The 18656-nt window shown below is 40.5% G+C and overlaps 2 protein-coding genes across 13 annotated transcripts in view; both read right to left on the reverse strand.

Moving 5' to 3' along the window:
• The window catches only part of CEP112 (centrosomal protein 112), a 641834-nt gene that overhangs the window by 172889 nt on the left and 450289 nt on the right, over nucleotides 1-18656 (reverse strand). The window lies entirely within an intron of this gene.
• On the reverse strand, nucleotides 13989-15394 carry LOC116525823 (SWI/SNF-related matrix-associated actin-dependent regulator of chromatin subfamily E member 1-like). 2 transcript variants are annotated; one of them, XM_032242016.1, is made up of 2 exons: nucleotides 15237-15393; nucleotides 13989-15131 (listed from the first exon to the last, which is right to left on the reverse strand). In XM_032242016.1, exons 1-2 carry the CDS (start codon nucleotides 15282-15284, stop codon nucleotides 14007-14009), a joined length of 1173 nt encoding a protein of 390 aa, XP_032097907.1. In that variant the 5' UTR covers nucleotides 15285-15393; the 3' UTR covers nucleotides 13989-14006. The 2 variants fall into 2 exon arrangements, with proteins under 2 accessions (XP_032097907.1, XP_032097906.1); XM_032242015.1 differs by having other exon boundaries at nucleotides 13989-15394.

Genomic DNA, 18656 nt, shown 5'->3' on the forward strand with positions numbered 1-18656 from the left:
TTCTTTCCTTTCTTTCTTTCTTTTTCTTTCTTTCTTTCTTTCTTCTTTCTTTCTTTCCTTCTTTTCTTTCTCTCTCTCTCTTTCTTTCTTTCCCTCCCTCCCTCCCTCCTTCCTTCCTTTTTCTTTCTTTTCTTTCTTATTGTACTTTAGGTTCTGAGGTACGTGTGCAGATCATGCAGGATTGTTGCATAGGTACACACATGGCAATGTGGTTTGCTGCCTCCATGCCCCCATCACCTACATCTAGCATTTCTCCCCATATTATCCCTCTCCAACCTCCTCACCCCCCTGCTGTCCCTTCCATGGCCCTCCCCAGCAGACCCCAGTGTGTGATGCTCCCCTCCCTGTATCCATGTGTTCTCATTGTTCATCACCCACCTATGAGTGAGAACACGCAGTGTTTGATTTTCTGTTCTTGTGTCAGTTTGCTGAGAATTACGGTTTCCAGATTCATCCATGTCCCTACAAAGGACACAAACTCATCATTTTTTATGGCTGCATAGTATTCCATGGTGTTTATGCACCACATTTTCCTTGTCTAGTCTATCGTCGATGGGCATTTGGGTTGGTTCCAGGTATTTGCAATTGTAAACAGTGCCGCTATGAACATACGTGTGCATGTATGTCTTTATCATGGAGTGATTTGTAATCCTTTGGGTATATCCCAGTAACGGGATTGCTGGGTCAAATGGAATTTCTATTTCTAGATCCTTGAGGAAGTGTCACACTGTCTCCCACAATGGTTGAACTAGTTTACACTCCCACCAAGAGTGTAAAAGTGTTCCTATTTCTCCACATCCTCTCCAGCATCTGCTGTCTCCAGATTTTTTAATGATCGCCATTCTAACTGGCATGAGGTGGTATCTCAATGTGGTTTTGATTTGCATTTCTCTAATAATCAGTGATGATGAGTATTTTTTCATATGTTTGTTGGCCTCATATATGTCTTCTTTTGAAAAGTGTCTATTCATAGCCTTCACCCACTTTTGGATGGGTTTGTTTTTTTCTTGTAAATCTGTTTTAGTTCTTTGTAGATTCTGGATATCAGCCCTTTGTCAGATGGATACGTTACAAAAACTTTTTCCCATTCTGTTGGTTGCCGGTTCACTCTAATGATTGTTTCTTTTGCTGTGCAGAAGCTCTGGAGCTTAACTAGGTCCCATTTGTCTATTTTGGCTTTTGTTGCCAATGCTTTTGGTGTTTTAGTCATGAAGTCCTTGCCTATGCCTATGTCCTAAATGGTTTTGCCTAGGTTTTCTTCTAGGGTTTTAATGATGTTAGGTCTTATGTTTAAGTCTTTAATCCATCTGGAGTTAATTTTAGTGTAAGGTGTCAGGAAGCGGTCCAGTTTCTGCTTTCTGCACATGGCTAGCCAGTTTTCCCAACCCCATTTATTAAACAGGGAATCCTTTCCCCATTGCTTGTTTTTGTCAGGTTTGTCAAAGATCAGCTGTTTGTAGATGTGTGGTGCTGCCTCCGAGGCCTTTGTTCTGTTCCACTGGTCTATATCTCTGTTTTGGTACCAGTACCTTGCTGTTCTGATCACTGCAGACTTGTAGTATAGTTTGAAATCAGGTAGTGTGATGCCTCTGGCTTTGTTCATTTTGCTTAGGATCGTCTTGGCTATGTGGGCCCTCTTTTGGTTCCATATGAAGTTTGAGGTGGTTTTCTCCAGTTCTATGAAGAAGCTCATTGGTAGCTTGTTGGGGATAGCATTGAATGTATTAATTATTTTGGGCAGTATGGCCATTTTCATGATACTGATTCTTCCTAAACATGAGCATGGAATGCTTCTCCATGTGTTTGTGTCCTCTCTTATTTCCTTGAGCAGTGGTTTGTAGTTCTCCTTAAAGAGGTCCTTTACATCCTTTGTTAGTTGTATTCCTAGGTGTTTTATTCTCTTTGTAGCAATTGTGAATGGGAGTTCACTTATGCTTTGGCTATTAGTCTGTTATTGGTGTATAGAAATGCTTGTGATTTCTGCACATTGATTTTGTATCCTGAGACTTTGCTGAAGTTGCTTATCAGTTTAAGGAGATTTTGGGCTGAGATGATAGGGTCTTCTAAATACACAATCATGTCGTCTGCAAATAGAGACAATTTGACTTCCTCCTTTCCTAATTGCATACCCTTTTTTTTTGTTGTTGTTGTTGGCTGATTGCTCTGGCTAGAACTTCCAGTACTATATTGAATAGGAGTGGTGACAGAGGGCATCCTTGTCTAGTACCGGATTTCAAAGGGAATGCTTCCAGTTTTTGCCCATTCAGTATGATATTGGCTCTAGGTTTGTCATAAATAGCTTTTATTGTTTTGAGATATGTATCTTCAATACCCAGTTTATTGAGAGGTTTTAGCATAAAGTGCTGTTTAATTTTGTCAAAGGCCTTTTCTGCATCTATTGAGATAATCACGTGGTTTTTGTCTTTGGTTCTGTTTATGTGGTGGATTACGTTTATAGACTTGAGTATGTTGAACCAGCCTTGCATCCCTGGAATGAAGTCTACTTATCATGATGGATAAGCTTTTTGATGTGCTGTTGCAATCGGTTTGCCAGTATTTTACTGAAGATTTTTGCATCTATGTTCACCATGGATATTGGCCTGAAGTTTTCTTTTCTTGTTGAGTCTCTGCCAGGTTTTGGTATCAGGATGATGTTGGTCTCATAAAATGATTTGGGAAGGATTCCCTTTTTTTGTATTGTTTGGAATAGCTTCAGAAGGAATGGTACCAGCTCTTCTTTGTACATCTGGTAGAATTCAGCTGTGAAACCACCTGGACCTCGACTTTTTTTGGTTGGTAGTCTATTAATTGCTGCCTCAACTTCAGCCCTTATTATCGGTCTGTTCAAGGTTTCAATTTCTTCCTGGTTTAGGCTTGGAAGGGTGCAAGTGTCCAGGAATTTATCCATTTCTTCGAGGTTTACTGGTTTATGTGCATAGAGTTGTTTGTAGTAATCTCTGATTGTAGTTTGTATTTCTGTGGAATCAGTGGTGATATCCCCTTAATCATTTTTTATTGCATCTATTTGATTCTTCTCTCTTTTCTTTTTTATTAATCTGGCTAGAGGTCTATTTTTTTTTTTTTATCTTTTCAGAAAACCAGCTCCTGGATTTATTGATGTTTTGAAAGGTTTTTTGTGTCTCTATCTCCTTCAGTTCTGCTCTGATCTTAGTTATTTCTTGTCTTCTGCTAGCGTTGGAGTATTTTTGATCTTGCTCCTCTAGCTCTTTCAATTTTGATGATAGGGTGTTGATTTTAGATCTTTCTTCGCATGTCATGCGGGCATGTATTCCATCTAGACACTGCTTTAAATGTGTCCCAGGGATTCTGGTACGTCGTGTCTTCGTTCTCATTGGTTTCAAAGAACATCTTTATTTCTGCCTTCATTTCACTGTTTATCGAGTCGACATTCAGGAGCCAGTTATTCAGTTTCTATGAGGCTTTGTGGTTCTGAGTTAGTTTCTGAATTCTTAGGATCATTAGCTCTTCTTGTTGCATTGATCCTTTCATCATTATGTAATATCCTTCTTTGTCTCTTTTGATCTTTGTTGGTTTAAAGTCTATTTTATCACAGACTAGGATTGCAACTCCAGCTTTTTTTTTTGCTCTCCATTTGCTTGATAAATCTTCCTCCATCCTTTATTTTGAGCCTATGTGTGTCCCTGCAGGTGAGATGGGTTTCCTGAATATAGCACACCAATGGGTCTTGACTTTTTATCCAAATTGCCAGTCTGTATCTTTTGACTGGGGCATTTAGCCCATTTACATTTAAGGTTAATATTGTTATGTGTGAATTTGATCCTGCCATTTTGATGCTAGCTGGATGTTTTGCCTGTTAGCTGATGCACTTTTTTGTTCTAGTTAGCATCTCATCTAACCTTTTTTCTAGGTTCTTAGTTTCTTTGAATTGAGTTAGCACATGTTCTTTTAGCTCTGAGAAGTTTGTTATTACCCACCTTCTGAAGCCTGTTTCTGTCAATTCATCAGATTCATTCATCCATCTTTGATCCCCAGCTGGTGAGGAGTTGTGATCCTTTGGAGGAGGAGAGGCATTCTGGTTTTTGGTGTTTTCATCCTCTCTTTTGCACTGGTTTCTTCCCATCTTAGTGGCTTTATCTACCTGTGGTCTTTGTAATTGGTGACTTTCGGATGGGGTCTATGAGTGGACGTCCTTTTTGTTGATGACGAAGTTATTTCTTTCTGTTTCTTAGTTTTCCTTCTGACTGTCAGGCCCCTCTCTGCTGGAGGTCCATTCCAGACCCTGCTTGCCTAGGGATCACCACTAGGGGCTGCAGAACAGTAAGGGTTGCTGCCGGTTTCTTCTTCTGTTATCTTCGTCCCAGAAGGGTACCTGCCAGATGTCAGCCTAAGCTCTCCTTTATGAGGCATCTCTTTGGGTATATGGGGGTTGGGGAGCTGCTTGAGGAGACAGTCTATCCCTTATAGGAGCTCAAGTGCTGTGCTAGGAGCTCTGTTGTTCCATGCAGAGATGCTGGGCAGGTACTTTTAAGTCTGCTGCAGTGGAACTCATAACCGCCTCTTTTCTCAAGTGCTCTGTCCTAGGAAGGTCGCTTTATTTGTAAGTTCCTGTCATGCTGCTGCCTTTTTTCATAGATGCCCTGCCCCACATGGAGTAATCTAGTCACAGTCTGCCAGCAGAGGCGTTGCTGAGCTACCACAGGCTCTGCCTAACTGCTGTGTGAACTGCTTCAGTAGTGGTGGTCGCCCTTCCTCCCACTGAGATGGACCGTCCTAGGTCCAGCTGCACTTGCTGCGAAACTCTCAATCCAGAGCACTTCAGATTGCTTGTTTTGTGGGGGTGGTACCTGCCGAGCCAGATTGCCTGGTTCCCTGTCTCTGCCCCCTCCCTTTCAGTTGAGTGAGCAGCTCTGTCTCCCAGGCATTCCAGGAGCCAGTTGAAATGGCTGCCCACATTTGTGTGAGTTTCTTAGCGCCAAGCCGGCACTGGCTAAAACCGTTATGCTGAAAACTTGTGGCGCTTTTGAATCTCCTGGTCTGTGGGCAGTGAAAATTTGTTTGGAAATATGGTGGGCACTCACCCTCCGCGTTGTTCTTGATGGGAACTGCACTCTGGAGCTGTTCCTATTCGGCCATCTTGGATCAGAGCCAATTTTCTAAGATTCTTTTCAGCTTCAAGATTCAATTAATCAATGAAATAACAAGGAATTATGATTTCAGCTGGTATGAAAGAAAACAGAGTCACATGAATCCTGTATAGTTAATATTCTGCTCATTAAGCTTTGTTGAGAATAGAGTAAGAATGGATGAGAACATGACGTTTGAGAACAGAGTGACAGTGAGCTTAAGCGGAAAACTGCCATTTAGAAGAAAAGAAGAAGATCAGAATAAAAACCTAGCTAGAAAAAATGTGCCATGAGATCTGAAAGACAAGCCTGATATTTGAAGTGGTCGGAGCTCAGGATCAGTGTTCGTGAAAAAGCATTAGGTCAGGAAGTGAAATGGTAGATTTGTTAGCAGCAAGGCTGAGAGAGGGGCCACAGCAAAGTTGATCACATGGAAGAATATCCATTGTCTAGCTGGGAAGGATTTGAGTTCAGGCATACATCCTGAGCTTCTCCAAATCAGCATATCTACACAGTATCTCACTAAATACTAAACAGTGTGTTCACCAAAAATACATGTGCATCAGATGTTGAACACAGACCATTTTGTGTTGTTAATGACACACTTGTTCTGTACTCAAACAGGAGCCCAAACTGTTTCTGTTCCATGATAGACATGAACTTACAACGAAGTGCTATTTATTAACCATACCAAAGAAAAAAAACAGGCCAAACTCAGAGACCTTGTCAACAAGAATTTGCTGACGCTATTTTGAAAAACAAAATGAAATCAGATAAGCCAGCTTGGAAAATAGAGAGGAAAGTAAATATATCTCTCCAAAGAACACGAGTATTTGCTAAAATATGGAATAATTAGTTTTGTAGGCAGCAATGAAATACTACTGACAAAAATGTTTCACTGCATGAAAACTGGCAGTCCAGCTGAGGTCTTGTAAGAGTTGTACAGGAAGCCCAGTTTATTGGGAGGAACCTGAGAAGAGCTTAGTTCTCCAGATGAGAGAATACAGGCTAACACTGCTTTTGAATTTGAAATGAATCTGCCACTAGGAATGGCAAGAATATAAAAGATGGGAAAAAAGCAATTGGGAAGAAAAGAAAAATAATGCTTGTTTCTAAGAATGCTGCTGCTTTGTTTTATGAACTAGTCTATTTGTTTTGGCTCCAACTAAACTCAAGAATGTTTCTGCATATTTTACAGTGTAGTTTATAGACATCAAAGGAAAAATCTCCCCTTTCATCATTATTTACACATAAAAATAATGCAATTTGTGGTACATGTAAGATGTTACTTCTTAAAAAGCTCTCGAGTCTAATTTATTAATTGCTTGAGATTTAAAGTTAAACAAGGGTGAGATGCAAATCATCTGTTACTCTGAAATACTTTACCACCAAATCTTGTTTTATTAATGAGATGTTGAACAGCCATATGAATATTTATTTAGGTGGTTAGAGGGCTTTATGAAGAATCCTGCAGCAAGTGACAGAGACATAAAAGCTAAAGGGTTCTGCTTCTCTTGAAAAAATGGGGGCTGTTCTTTGTTTTTAATTCCACTTTTTCCTCTGTGTTTCCAACATTAAAGCATTCCTGTAACCCACCAGCCATCCCGGCTCTCTCGCTCCAGATCTTTTGCTTTAGCTGCTATTGCTGCTGCTGTTATAGCAATAGCCTCCCATTGACAACTTGGGAAATAACAGTTTGGTCTTTTTGGATGGCAGGACAGCAACACATTAATTTTTGCCAATTACATACACTCGAAAAACATGATACATGTGTACTACTAGATTTATTTTGCTTAATTTATTGATTTTGGTTCCGTTCCTTTGAAATTGTATAATTTATCATGCTATAGTATAGATTTCCTTATGCAATAGCAACAAGTCCCTTAAAAATAACTCTATAGAAATGCAAACCAAATGAGCTAGAAATGTCTTCAAATTGTTCCATGATTTATAAGGTATACTTAGGCAGTACACTTATGATAATACAACGGTTTATTCATAACTTCACTTTTCTTTCATTAGCATATAACTAGTTGGAAAATATACATATATATGTAGTCACTACTTATCTAGAAATGTTTATACACTTGTACAACATACCACACATTCTATTTTCTTTTTTAAAAAGTATATATATGTCTCAACCTATACTTGTAAACGTAGGATCAGGTACACTAGTGTTTTGAAAGACTTCTGAAGTCAGGTGTTAAAGATCTATAGCAACAAAGATGATCTGAGATGAAGTCCACCAACAGGCTGGCTCTCGGCCCAGTTCTGCTCCAGGGGCAATTCTTCCCATTTCGGTCTAGCCCCTTCCCCATTTTCACTGACCAGCCCCTCCTGTTGCCTCCAAGGCTGCCTGCTCCACCCTGCAGACATCTTCAAGCTCTATTCCTCAGGTTGCTAAATGACTTCCTCACCCTCTTGTTCTGGCCCTCTTGTTCTCCCTCCCACCTCCAAATACCACCTCCTAGTCCTTCAAGTGAGATGATCTCATCTAATTGCTAGGAAGAAAGTCCCTGATTAAACAGTTTCACATTAGAGTGTGAATTACTTCAAGTGGTTTAATATGTTAACACATCAAGGATATTTGAAACTTAAAAGAGGATTTTGTTAAACTGAAGGCTTAGATATTTAATCTAAAAATTTTGTGTGTGTGTGTGTATGGATATAGGGACATGGGGTCCCTACTTCTTTTAACACCAAGGTTGGTGCTGATGTGTTTAAAGCTGCCTTAAAAACAAACAATAATAGATATAAAATAAATTAACATATTCAGTAACCAAGGATTTTATATATATGAATATGAGACAGAGTCTCACTCTGTCACCCAGACTGGAGTGCAGTGACACAACCTCAACTCACTGCAACCTCCACCTCCTGGGTTCAAGCGATTCTCCTGCCTCAGCTTCCCGAGTACCTGGGATTACAGGTGCGCACCACCATGCCTGGCTAATCTTTTGCATCTTCAGTGGAAATGGGGTTTCACCATGTTGGCCAGGTTGGTCTGGAACCCCTGACCTCAAGTGATCTGTCCTCCTGAGCCTCCCAAAGTGTTGGGATTACAGGTGTGAGCCACTGTATTAGTCTGTTTTCATGCTGCTGATAAAGATATACCTGAGACTCTAAAGAAAAAGAGGTTTAATTGGACTAACAGTTCCACATGGCTGGGGAAGCCTCAGAATCATGGCAGAAGGCAAAATGTACTTCTTACATGGTGGCGGCAAGAAAAAATGAGAAGGTTGCAAAAGCAGAAACCCCTGATAAACCCATCAGATCTCATGAGACTTATTTGCTACCACCAGAACAGTATGGTAGAAACTCTGTATGATTCAAATTATCTACCACTGGAGGATCCCTCCCACAACACATGGGGATTATGGGAGTACAAGAAGAGATTTGGGTGGGGACACAGAGCCAAGCCATATCAGCCACCATGCCAGGCCAGTAACCAGGGATTATATTCTTTAAATCAATGAAGTTTTTATGTTTGAGCACCTAGTACTGTGGGTGTTATGCAGAAACCAAACATATGAGACATGAAACAATAAAAGGATTATTAAGGATTAACAACAGGACCTCAAGAAAGTGTAAGATTCCTGAGAACTGGGACAGTCAGCAGAGCTTCATGGAGGAGGGAGATAAGACCCTGAGATGCTAGGACTTGCAAGTCTGAGAGTTAAAGATGCTGCTGAGGAGGAAGGTGAACAGCATGAGAGAGGGAAGGCTGCATGGCTGGTGAGATGCTTGTGGATGGTGAGAACCAGCTTGACTGAAAGAAAATGTGTGTGGCAAGGAATAGTGAGAAACATGAACAGGCTCTGAAAGCCAAGCAGAAGAGTTTGATAATGATGTTATAAGCAACTCTCTAAATTCAATTTAGTCATATGACATCATAAGAAATTAAGACATCATCAAAACATAGAAAATTAAAAAGTGGAAAGTCCTATTGCCCCCAAATAATCACTCTTACCCATCTGGAGATCTACTCAGAACATTTTTTTTTTAATGTATATGACATGCTGCACTCTTATCACTTATTATGTATTGGCAATCTTGCCTCATTTTCAAAGAGATCTACTTCATTCCTTAAAAATGGCCTCATAGGCTGGGCGCGGTGGCTCAAGCCTGTAATCCCAGCACTTTGGGAGGCCGAGGCGGGTGAATCACGAGGTCAAGAGATCAAGACCATCCTGGTCAACATGGTGAAACCCCGTCTCTACTAAAAATACAAAAATTCAGCTGGGCATGGTGGCGTGTGCCTGTAATCCCAGCTACTCAGGAGGCTGAGGCAGGAGAATTGCCTGAACCCAGGAGGCGGAGGTTGCGGTGAGCCGAGATCGCGCCATTGCACTCCAGCCTGGGTAACAAGAGCGAAACTCCGTCTCAAAAAAAATGGCCTCATAATATTCCATTGTGTAGATGTATCATAATTTGTTTTCCCCAGTTTTTTGATCAAAAAATCCTGCACTGATATTGTATAGACTTGCAAGTATATCCAGAGATAGATTCCTGTCAGGGGAAACTGCTGGTCCTAAGGTTATGTGCATTCCAATTTGGGTAGATATGATCACACTGCCCTCCATAGACGCCCCACTGGTTTACATTCCCAGAAATTGTGCATGAACCTGCCTGTTTTCCTATATCTTCACCATTGAGCATATTTTCAAAACCAAAATTTATGCCAGTCAGTTGGTAATCTGTCCCTTCAAAACTGTGAGCTTTTGATTTACATTTATTTATGAGTAAGAAAGAACATATTTTTTTCATAGGTTTGCTAGACATTGATGTTCTGTCTATGAATTCTGCATTCATGTTCTTTGCTCTTTTTTGTCCACTGGGTTGCTAGTTTTCCTATTGGTTTCCAAACCCTCTTTGTAAGGCAAGGACATCATAGTGATTTAAGATTTTTCTGGCAGAGTTCTTCACACTGGACTGAAGCTGAGAGCCTTTGGCAGGGACATTGGCTGAGAGGAAGCTGTTTTCCATCAATTGCAAGTTGAGAAGGGCTCTGAATAGGGTCATATCACAGGAATAAGAAATACATTCAAGGACTCTGGTGATAGACTTGAGATAAATTGGGATGAAGGAAAGAAAGGACAAAGATGAACTCAAAGTTTCTAACAGGAAACAGAAACACTGGGGGTAACCCCGGTAGACCGGAAAGAAGGGCCAATTTGGAAGGGGAGATAACACCTCAATGTTGTAGATAGTGACTCTGAAATAGTATTGCATCTCCAAAAGAAGATGATTTACAGGCATTCAAGATATAGGATCCAATTAGGAATCAGGCCAGGGCTTCTGGGAATTATCTCTATAGAAGTGACAGCTGACATCACAGAGGAGATGATCTCAGTGTGGAAAAGAAAAGGAGAAGCAAAGCTAGACATAACACTTGAGGAACACCCACTGGGAGGAAGAGAGACCAGCAGAAGAGAGACAAGTAAAAGAAGTATCATATAAGCTAAGAGTATCTAGATCAAGGGTTGGCAAACTATAGCCAGCAGGCCAATCTTGCACTTACCTTGTTTTTGTCAATAGTTTTATTGGAACATAGCCATGCCCATCTGCTGACATACTGTCTATGGCTGCTTTCAGACCATAGTGCTAAGAGCTGAGTAGCTGCAACTGGGACTATATGGCCTGCAAAGCCTAACATTTTTACTATTTGGCCCTTTACAGAAAATGCTTGACAACCCCTCTTCTAGAAAGAAAATTGTTGGCCAATCTATGTAGTCAAATGCTGCATAGAGTTAGAGGATGATTAGAAGTAGAAAAACGCTATGGAATTTGGAGAAGAGGAAATAGACTACTCTGTAAACTTTCTGTATTATGTTGGGATTACAAAAGGGACTTTAAGACAATAGATGGAAGAGTTGAATCATATACACATCAGAAAAAGAACAAGAGATTGGTTGGTAGTTAACAAGAGTTGCAAGAGAAATAATGTCATACAGTCTATCCACTTGTCGGACCATCCTCTGCTTGTGATGAGAAGGTTGAGCTTAGCCATGATCATAGGGACTGGAGCTGTGGTCAGTTTCATCAAGGACGTGGGAGAAAGGGAACTGCTGTGGAAGTGGTATTTGAGTAAATGTATTCAAGGGCATTTACTGCACCTTACCCATTGTGGTATAATGGCCTATAGTACAGCATGTTACTATACTGTAACATGACTGTATCATTACTGCACTGCAGGCAATTATCTAAATATATCTCAATACAGAGAAGGTACAGTAAAAATATAGTATATAAGATAAAAAATGGTGCGCCTACATAGGGCACTGACCATGAATGGAGCTTGCGGCACTGGAAGTTGCTCTGGATGAGTTAGTGGGTGAGTGTGAGTGAATGCGGAGGCTGAGGACATCACTGTACACTACTGTGGACTTTATAAACACTCTATACTTAGACTATGCTAAATGTATAAGACATTCTCTTTCTTCAATAATAAGTTAACCTTAGCTTACTGGAACACTTTCACTTTATAAACTTAAAAAAAAATTAAACTTTTTGACTCTTTGGTGACAGCAAACATTGTGTAGCTATACAGTATTTTTTTTGTTTTTAAAAAATTTATTTTTATTTGACAAATAATAGTTGTACATATTTTATTTTTCTTTATATCGTTATTCCATAAGCTTTTATCTATTAATTTTTTTATGTTTATAAACTTTTTCTTAAAAATAAGACACAAACACACACATTAGGCTAGCCTACAAAGGGTCAGGATCATTAAGAAGTTACTGGGCGGTAAGGATTTCTCATCATATATTTCATCATAATCTTATGGGACGGTACTACCATCTTGTAGTCCATCTTGACTGATACGTTGTTATGTGACATATGACTACATATACAAATATGTGTGTATACACCTAGGTAGTATATATTAGGCTGGTACAAAAGTAATTTGCACCACCTAATACATATTAAATTGATCATTCAGTAATTTTGGTTGCTGAGGCTTACATTTATGTGATTCAATGATCATTATGTTCATTATACTGCCTTTGAACTACCTCTGATACAGTTTAGGATTATTAACGATTAACAATGTCCAAGTAATTTTTTGTTAAATTTTTAAAATTAAAAAACTAAATTAATCTATATATATTCCAATAGTTTATTAACCAAAGCACTTCATTTTGGACCATGCCTGGGCAACATGGTGAAACCCCGTCTCTACTAAAAATACAAAAACTAGAGGGGCGTGGTGATGCGCATCTGTAGTCCCAGCTACCAAGGTTGGGGGCTGAGGAGGGAGGATCGTTTAAGCCCAGGAGTTGGAGGCTGCAGGGAGATGAGCTTGTGCCACTGCACTGCAGCCTGGCCCACAGAGTGAGATCCTGTCTCAGACAAACAAAAAAGACCATATATAGTCACTTAGTGACTTCCAAAGAGTACAATTTAGCCATTAGTGAAGAGGAATCTATTTTCACCTGTGTTCTTTCGATCACTCTACTCACACATTTGTGCATTTGCTCATCAAACCTTAATTGATTCCTTAATGTACACAAGGCAATGTTCCAGGGGCAAAAAATATCTTTCATGCACTTGAAGGATTTTGTCCACTGAACAAATAATCTTATTTGACTAGTTTTAAAATAAAATAAAAATTGCCAGAGAATAGAAGAGGAGGGAAGGTATGCAGTAAAAAAAAAATAATAATAATTTTGAGAGAGAACTGTTCATTTCTTCTCTGCTCATTTATTGCTATTGCTTCTTCTTGCTCTAGGAAGCAAGGTCATAATTCACTGCCACGGTGTATCCAAGCTTATCTTCCACAGAATTCTTCCTGAAAAATGGCACTTAAGCTTTATGCTACTATGACTGAATGGCTCTGTCTTCCTTTCTGAGTGAGCAGGGAAACCTCCTTAGGTGGGATGGAAAATACATTTCTATTCTTAGCATTATTAATTCTAATTCAGGAGGGCACAAAGAAAATGTCACTTTCCTGTGTGCCCTTAGGAGGTGCATACAGGGGAGACAAGAATTAAATAATGAACAGGTCCCAAACAATGCCATTTGATCCTAGGCATCAAAATTTCTTTCTGTTTCTCAATGCTACTAAAACACCACAATGAGGTTTGTAATTTTATTCTTTGAGAAATTGATTCCTGTAAGCTTTTAGCACAGTCAGAATTGCCCAATCTTATGAAATATTCTACACCCCCTACCCCCTGCCCCCAACCAAGCCCTTCTGGTAACACAGACCAGATTGCTAGATGTCCTACTGGCAGCTGACCTTTTCTTGTGAACTCCAGTCACTGGCCAAGGGAGAGAAGCATCAATGCTATAAAATCTCTTTTCTATGCCTGCAAGCAAAAATTTTACAGCATTTCTCCTTGATATGAAATCTCTGCTTGGACATCTGGCTTCACAGTGAGAAAATTTCAATACACTAGCTTCAAAGAAAGGACTTAGCCCTGGTGGTGCAGTGATGCCAGAAGAATGTTCCACAGTCTCTTTAAAGAACTATTTCTAACGTTTCCCCAGATGAACTTCTGTGAGCCCAGTGGCTAGTGCTAACTCACATTTAGATAACTTGTCTTTGGCATATAGCCTTTTGTGGGCATTGCCCCTGGAGTATACAAATTATGCTCTTAGATAATACAGGCATACCTCAGAGATATTGCAGGTTCTGTTCCTGATCACTGCAGTAAAGCGAGTACCATGATAAAGAGAGTCTCACATTTGGTTTCCCAGTGTGTATGAAAGTCATGTTTATACCGTGTATACCATGTACAATAGCATTATGTCTAAAAGAACAATGAACATACCTGAATTAAAACTTTCTTAATACTAAGAAATGTTAACAACCATCTGAGCCCCCAGAGAGTCCTAATCTTTTCATCAAAAGGGTCTTGCTTTTTTTTTTTTAAACCAAAAAACACTTTTTCATTTAAAAAAGTATTTAGAACACATAAAACAAGGCAACATTTCTTCTTTTTTCTCATCTTCTGGTATGGGATCTGTTGGGGGCTCCTCCACTGTGGCACTGTTGCTCTCCGAGCCAGTGTTGCTATCACTGGTTCCTTCCTCTGCGATGCTGTCGACCCCCTCCTGCCCACTCTCCTTGTCCTCAGGAGTAGACGTGCCTTCTTCACCGTTCTGTTGGCTCCCTGTCGTTTCTTCAAGGTGAGTCTCCTCTGTCTCCATTAGAATGTTCTCGCCATCCTTCTTCTCCTCGCCTTTGTTGGCTGCTTGTTCTTCCTCAGGAACCACGCTGCTCTGGCTGCGGTCAGCTTGCTCTGCCGCCTCCTTCTCCCTTTCCTCCTGCCTTTTGCGGGCCTGTTCCTCTGCCTGTGCAGTCTCAGCTGCAATTTTCTCCATATCCACTTCTACTTTCAGACCACACAACCTTTTAAGTTCATTGTTAAATGAATCTGTGCTTTCCAGGAATTTCCTCTTCTTCTCCTGGTGTCGTTCCTCTATCTGAAGAAGTTCAGCTTCTAGTTTTCGCTGATGAACCATTAAGGACTGGACCTGTTGTTTGAAGACCTGCATTCTAGCTGTTGTGACAACTGACCGAACGTCTGGTACCACACTCTCACTAAGGATTTCACTGATGAGGCGATGGTTTCTCTGGAAACGGGCAGTGGCTGTATGCTTCATTGAAAAGCTATCATCGTAATCATCTGGATCTTCAGCAGGCTGAATGCTCATGTACGGTTCTCCTTTCTCCATGCGAGACTGTCTCTGTTGACTTTCTTCCTCTAAAGCAGCTTCTGCACAACTTTTTGCATTTATGTAAGCAAGGTACACAGGGGAATTATGATAGGCCTTCAGAGATTCATTGTACTCTATCTTTTCTGCTTCGTATTCGTTTAAATATTCTTGTTTTTCTTCATCAGTGAGATCTCGCCACATGCCACCAATAATCTTGCCAATCTCCCACAACTTTAGGTCAGGGTTGGAAGCCTTTACTTGGTCCCAGACCTTTCTGCTGTACCTCATGTAGGGCATCAGCAGCTTATCTGGTGGCTTTGGGGGTTTTGGAATCGTAATACCAGAGGATGCTGTGACCCGGCTGTTGGTGCCTGGGTTCCCTCCCAGCCTGTAGTTGTTGTAGGCGAGATGACTGTATGGATTGTATCCCACAAACCCTGGTGTGCTGGGCATTTGTGTTGCAGGAGCTAGGGTGGGAGGTGGGGCATAAGATGGTCTTTTTGACATTGTGGAAGATTAAGTTCTCAGTTCCTTAAGAATGAATCTGAGACACTGCGGGCAGAAAAAGCGCCCGCAGCTCCGGCTTCGCTTCCCTTTGTCCCCAGGGTCTTGCTTGCTTTTGATGCTGATGGCTGCTGACTGATAAGGGTGGTGGTTGCTGATGGCTGGGGTGGCTGTGGCAATTTCTTAAATAAGATGAAAATAAAGTTCACTGCACTGATGGACTTCCTTTCTTGAAAGATTTCTCTGTAGCATGCGATGCTGTTTGATTTAATCACAGTAGGATTTCTTTGAAAATGGGCGTCTACCCTCTCAGATCCTGCCACTGCGCTATCAACTAAGTTGATGTAATATTTTAAATCCTATGTTGTGATTTCAACAATGTTCACAGCATCTTCACCAGGAGTAGATTCTATCTCAAGAAAACACTGTCTTTGCTCATTCATAAGAAGCAACTCTTCATTCAAGTTTGGTCATGAGGTTGTAGCAATTCAGTCACATCTTTAGGCTCCACTTCCAATTCTAGTTCTCTTGCTATTTCTACCACATCTGCAGTTACTTCCTCAAAGTCATTCATGAGAGTTGGAATCAACTTCTTCCAAACTCCTATTAATGTTGATATTTTGACCTCCTCCCTTGAATCAAAAATGTTCTTAATGGCTCTAAAGTGGTTAGGCCTTTCCAGCAAGTTTTCAATTTACTTTGCCCAGATCCTTCAGAGGAATTACCATCTATGACAGCTATAGTTTTATGAAATGTATTTTTGACATAATAAGATTTGAAAATTGAAATGACTCCTTGGTTCATGAACTGCAGAACAGATGCTGTGTTAGCAGGCAAGAAAACAACATTCATCTCCTTCTACATCTCCATCAGAGCTCTTGAGTGACCAGGTGCATGGTCAATAAGCAGGAATTTCTTTAAAGGCATCTTTTTTTTCTGAGCAGTAGGTCTCAATAGCAGACTTAAAACATTCGGTAAACCATGCTGTAAACGAAACTGCACAGGCTTTCTTGTTCCATTGAAAAAGCACAGGCAGATTAGATTTAGCATCATTCTTAAGGGTCCTAGGATTTTTGCAATGGTTAATGAGCACTGGCCTTAACTTAAAGTCACCAGCTGCACTTGCCCTGAATAAGAGAGTTAGCCTGTCCTTTATAGTCTTAAATCTGAACATTGACTTCTCCTCTATAGCAATAAAGGTCCTAGATGGCATCTTGTTCCAGTAGAAGGCTGCTTCATCTACATAGAAAATCTGTCATTTAGTGTAGTCACCCTCATCAATGATCTTAGCTAGATCTTCTGGATAACTTGCTGCAGCATCTCCATCAGCACTTGCTGCTTCACCTTGCATTTTTATGTTATGGAGGTGGCTTCTTTCCTTAAACCTTATGAACAAACCTCTGCTAGCTTCCCTCACCTCTCTCAGCCTTCACAGAATTGAAGAAATTTATGGCCTTGCTCTGAATTGGACTTTGGCTTAAGGAAATGTTGTGGTTAGTTTGATCTATCTAGACTACTAAAACTTTCTCCATATCACCTCAAAGTTGCTTTGCTTTCTATCATTTGTGTGTTCACTGGAGTGGTACTTTTAATTTCCTTCAAGAATTTTTCCAGGCTGGGTGCCTGTAATCCCAGTGGCTCATGTCTGTAATCCCAGCACTTTGGGAGGCTGAGGCAGGTATATCACGAGGTCAGGAGTTTGAGACCAGCCTTGTCAACATAGTGAAACACTGTCTCTACTAAAAATATAAAAATTAGCTGGGCATGGTTGTGCAGACCCATAGTCCCAGCTACTTGGGAGGCTGAGGCAGGAGAATCACTTGAATCCGGGAGGCAGAGGTTGTGGTGAGCCGAGATTGCACCACTGCACTCCAGCCTGGGCAACAAAACGAGACACCATCTCAAAAAAAAAAGAACTTTTCCTTTGCATTCAAGTGTGGCTGTTTGGTATAAGAGGCCTAACTTTGGGCCTCTCTTGGCTTTCAACATGCCTTCCTCACTGAACTTAATAATTTCAAGCTTTTAATTTAAAGTTAGAGATGTGTGACTCTTTTCTTCACTTGAACACTTAGAGGCCATTATAGAATTACTAATTGACCTACGTCAATATTGTTGTGTCTCAGGGAATAGAAAGGCCCAAGGATATGGAGAGAGATGGGGGAATGGGCAGGAAGTGAAGCAGTTAGAACACACACAACATTTATTGCTCGTTGTTTTCCATGGTGGCAGTTCGTGGAACCCCAAAGCAATGACAATAGTAACATCGCAGATCACTGATAACAGATCACTATAACAGATATAATAATGAAAAAGTCTGAAATATTGAGAGAATTACCAAAATGTGACACAGAGACACAAAGTGAGCACATGCTGTTGGAAAAATGGTGCCAACTGACTTGACACAGGGTTGCCACAAACCTTGAATTTGTAAAAAACACAATATCTGTGAGGTGCAATAAAACAAAGTGTGATAAAACAAGATGTGTGTGTATATATGAGGCACACAGTACTTTTTTTAGAATCTGTAAAATTAGGCAAAATATATGATGGTTACCACAGATCTGAGTTATCTCCCCATATCTGCTATACCATTACAAAATATTTATGAGCTTGCTGCCACTAAAAATAAAATGACATGAGAATAAAGTGACACTATTTGTTATCAGAGCCCTTCATGGTTTATGAGGTAACAGCATTCACTTATTCTGTGTATTTCTAGCACTTCCATCGAAACAAACATTGCACTAAAGCTTGCTCTCTAAAATGTTAGAGTCTAGCTGGCGAGAAAGAGAATTAATCTAAATACAGGTCCACAATGTTCTATCTGCAATCCTGAAATCCAAAAACTCTCTGAAAGACACAAATTCTTTTTGAAAGTCTGCAGTTAACTTCTTTGGGAACAGCCTGCCTAACTGATCTTGGGTGGGTATTTACAATCTCTGCTTGTCCCATTCACTGGGGACACTCATACATTTCACTGTTTCTGTATGTGTCTGAGTAGACTGTGCTGTCCCAGGACCCACTGCAGATACAGCACAAGCACCACCTTCCTAGAACCTTCAGATTTGGATTGGATGGAGGATTGTGGATCAGCATTGTCATTCAGCAAACACTTCATTAGAGGAATGAATGAGGTTGGCATGAGTTTCTCACTCTGATGCTTCACAGAAGAGATGACATTTAAGTGAAAGGGAAAGGACACTTCACACAGAGCTCATAGGCATTTCACATCGGGCACGGGTTCATAGAGAACATGGCGTCTATGTTGAGGACTGGCAACTGATGAGAGGGAGTGGAGGGTGATGTCTAGACAAGTGGTTCTCAAAATGTTGGGTTTTGGGACCCCTTTCCACTCTTAAAAATTGACAACTTCAG

Source organism: Sapajus apella, unplaced genomic scaffold, assembly GCF_009761245.1.
Source record: "Sapajus apella isolate SASKATOON/1434 unplaced genomic scaffold, GSC_monkey_1.0 scaffold48, whole genome shotgun sequence".
NCBI lineage: Eukaryota > Metazoa > Chordata > Mammalia > Primates > Cebidae > Sapajus > Sapajus apella.

Bases quoted from the DNA above. Each gene is read 5' to 3' on its own strand.
- LOC116525823 (XM_032242015.1), bottom strand. From the start codon at position 15,284: ATGTCAAAAAGACCATCTTATGCCCCACCTCCCACCCTAGCTCCTGCA.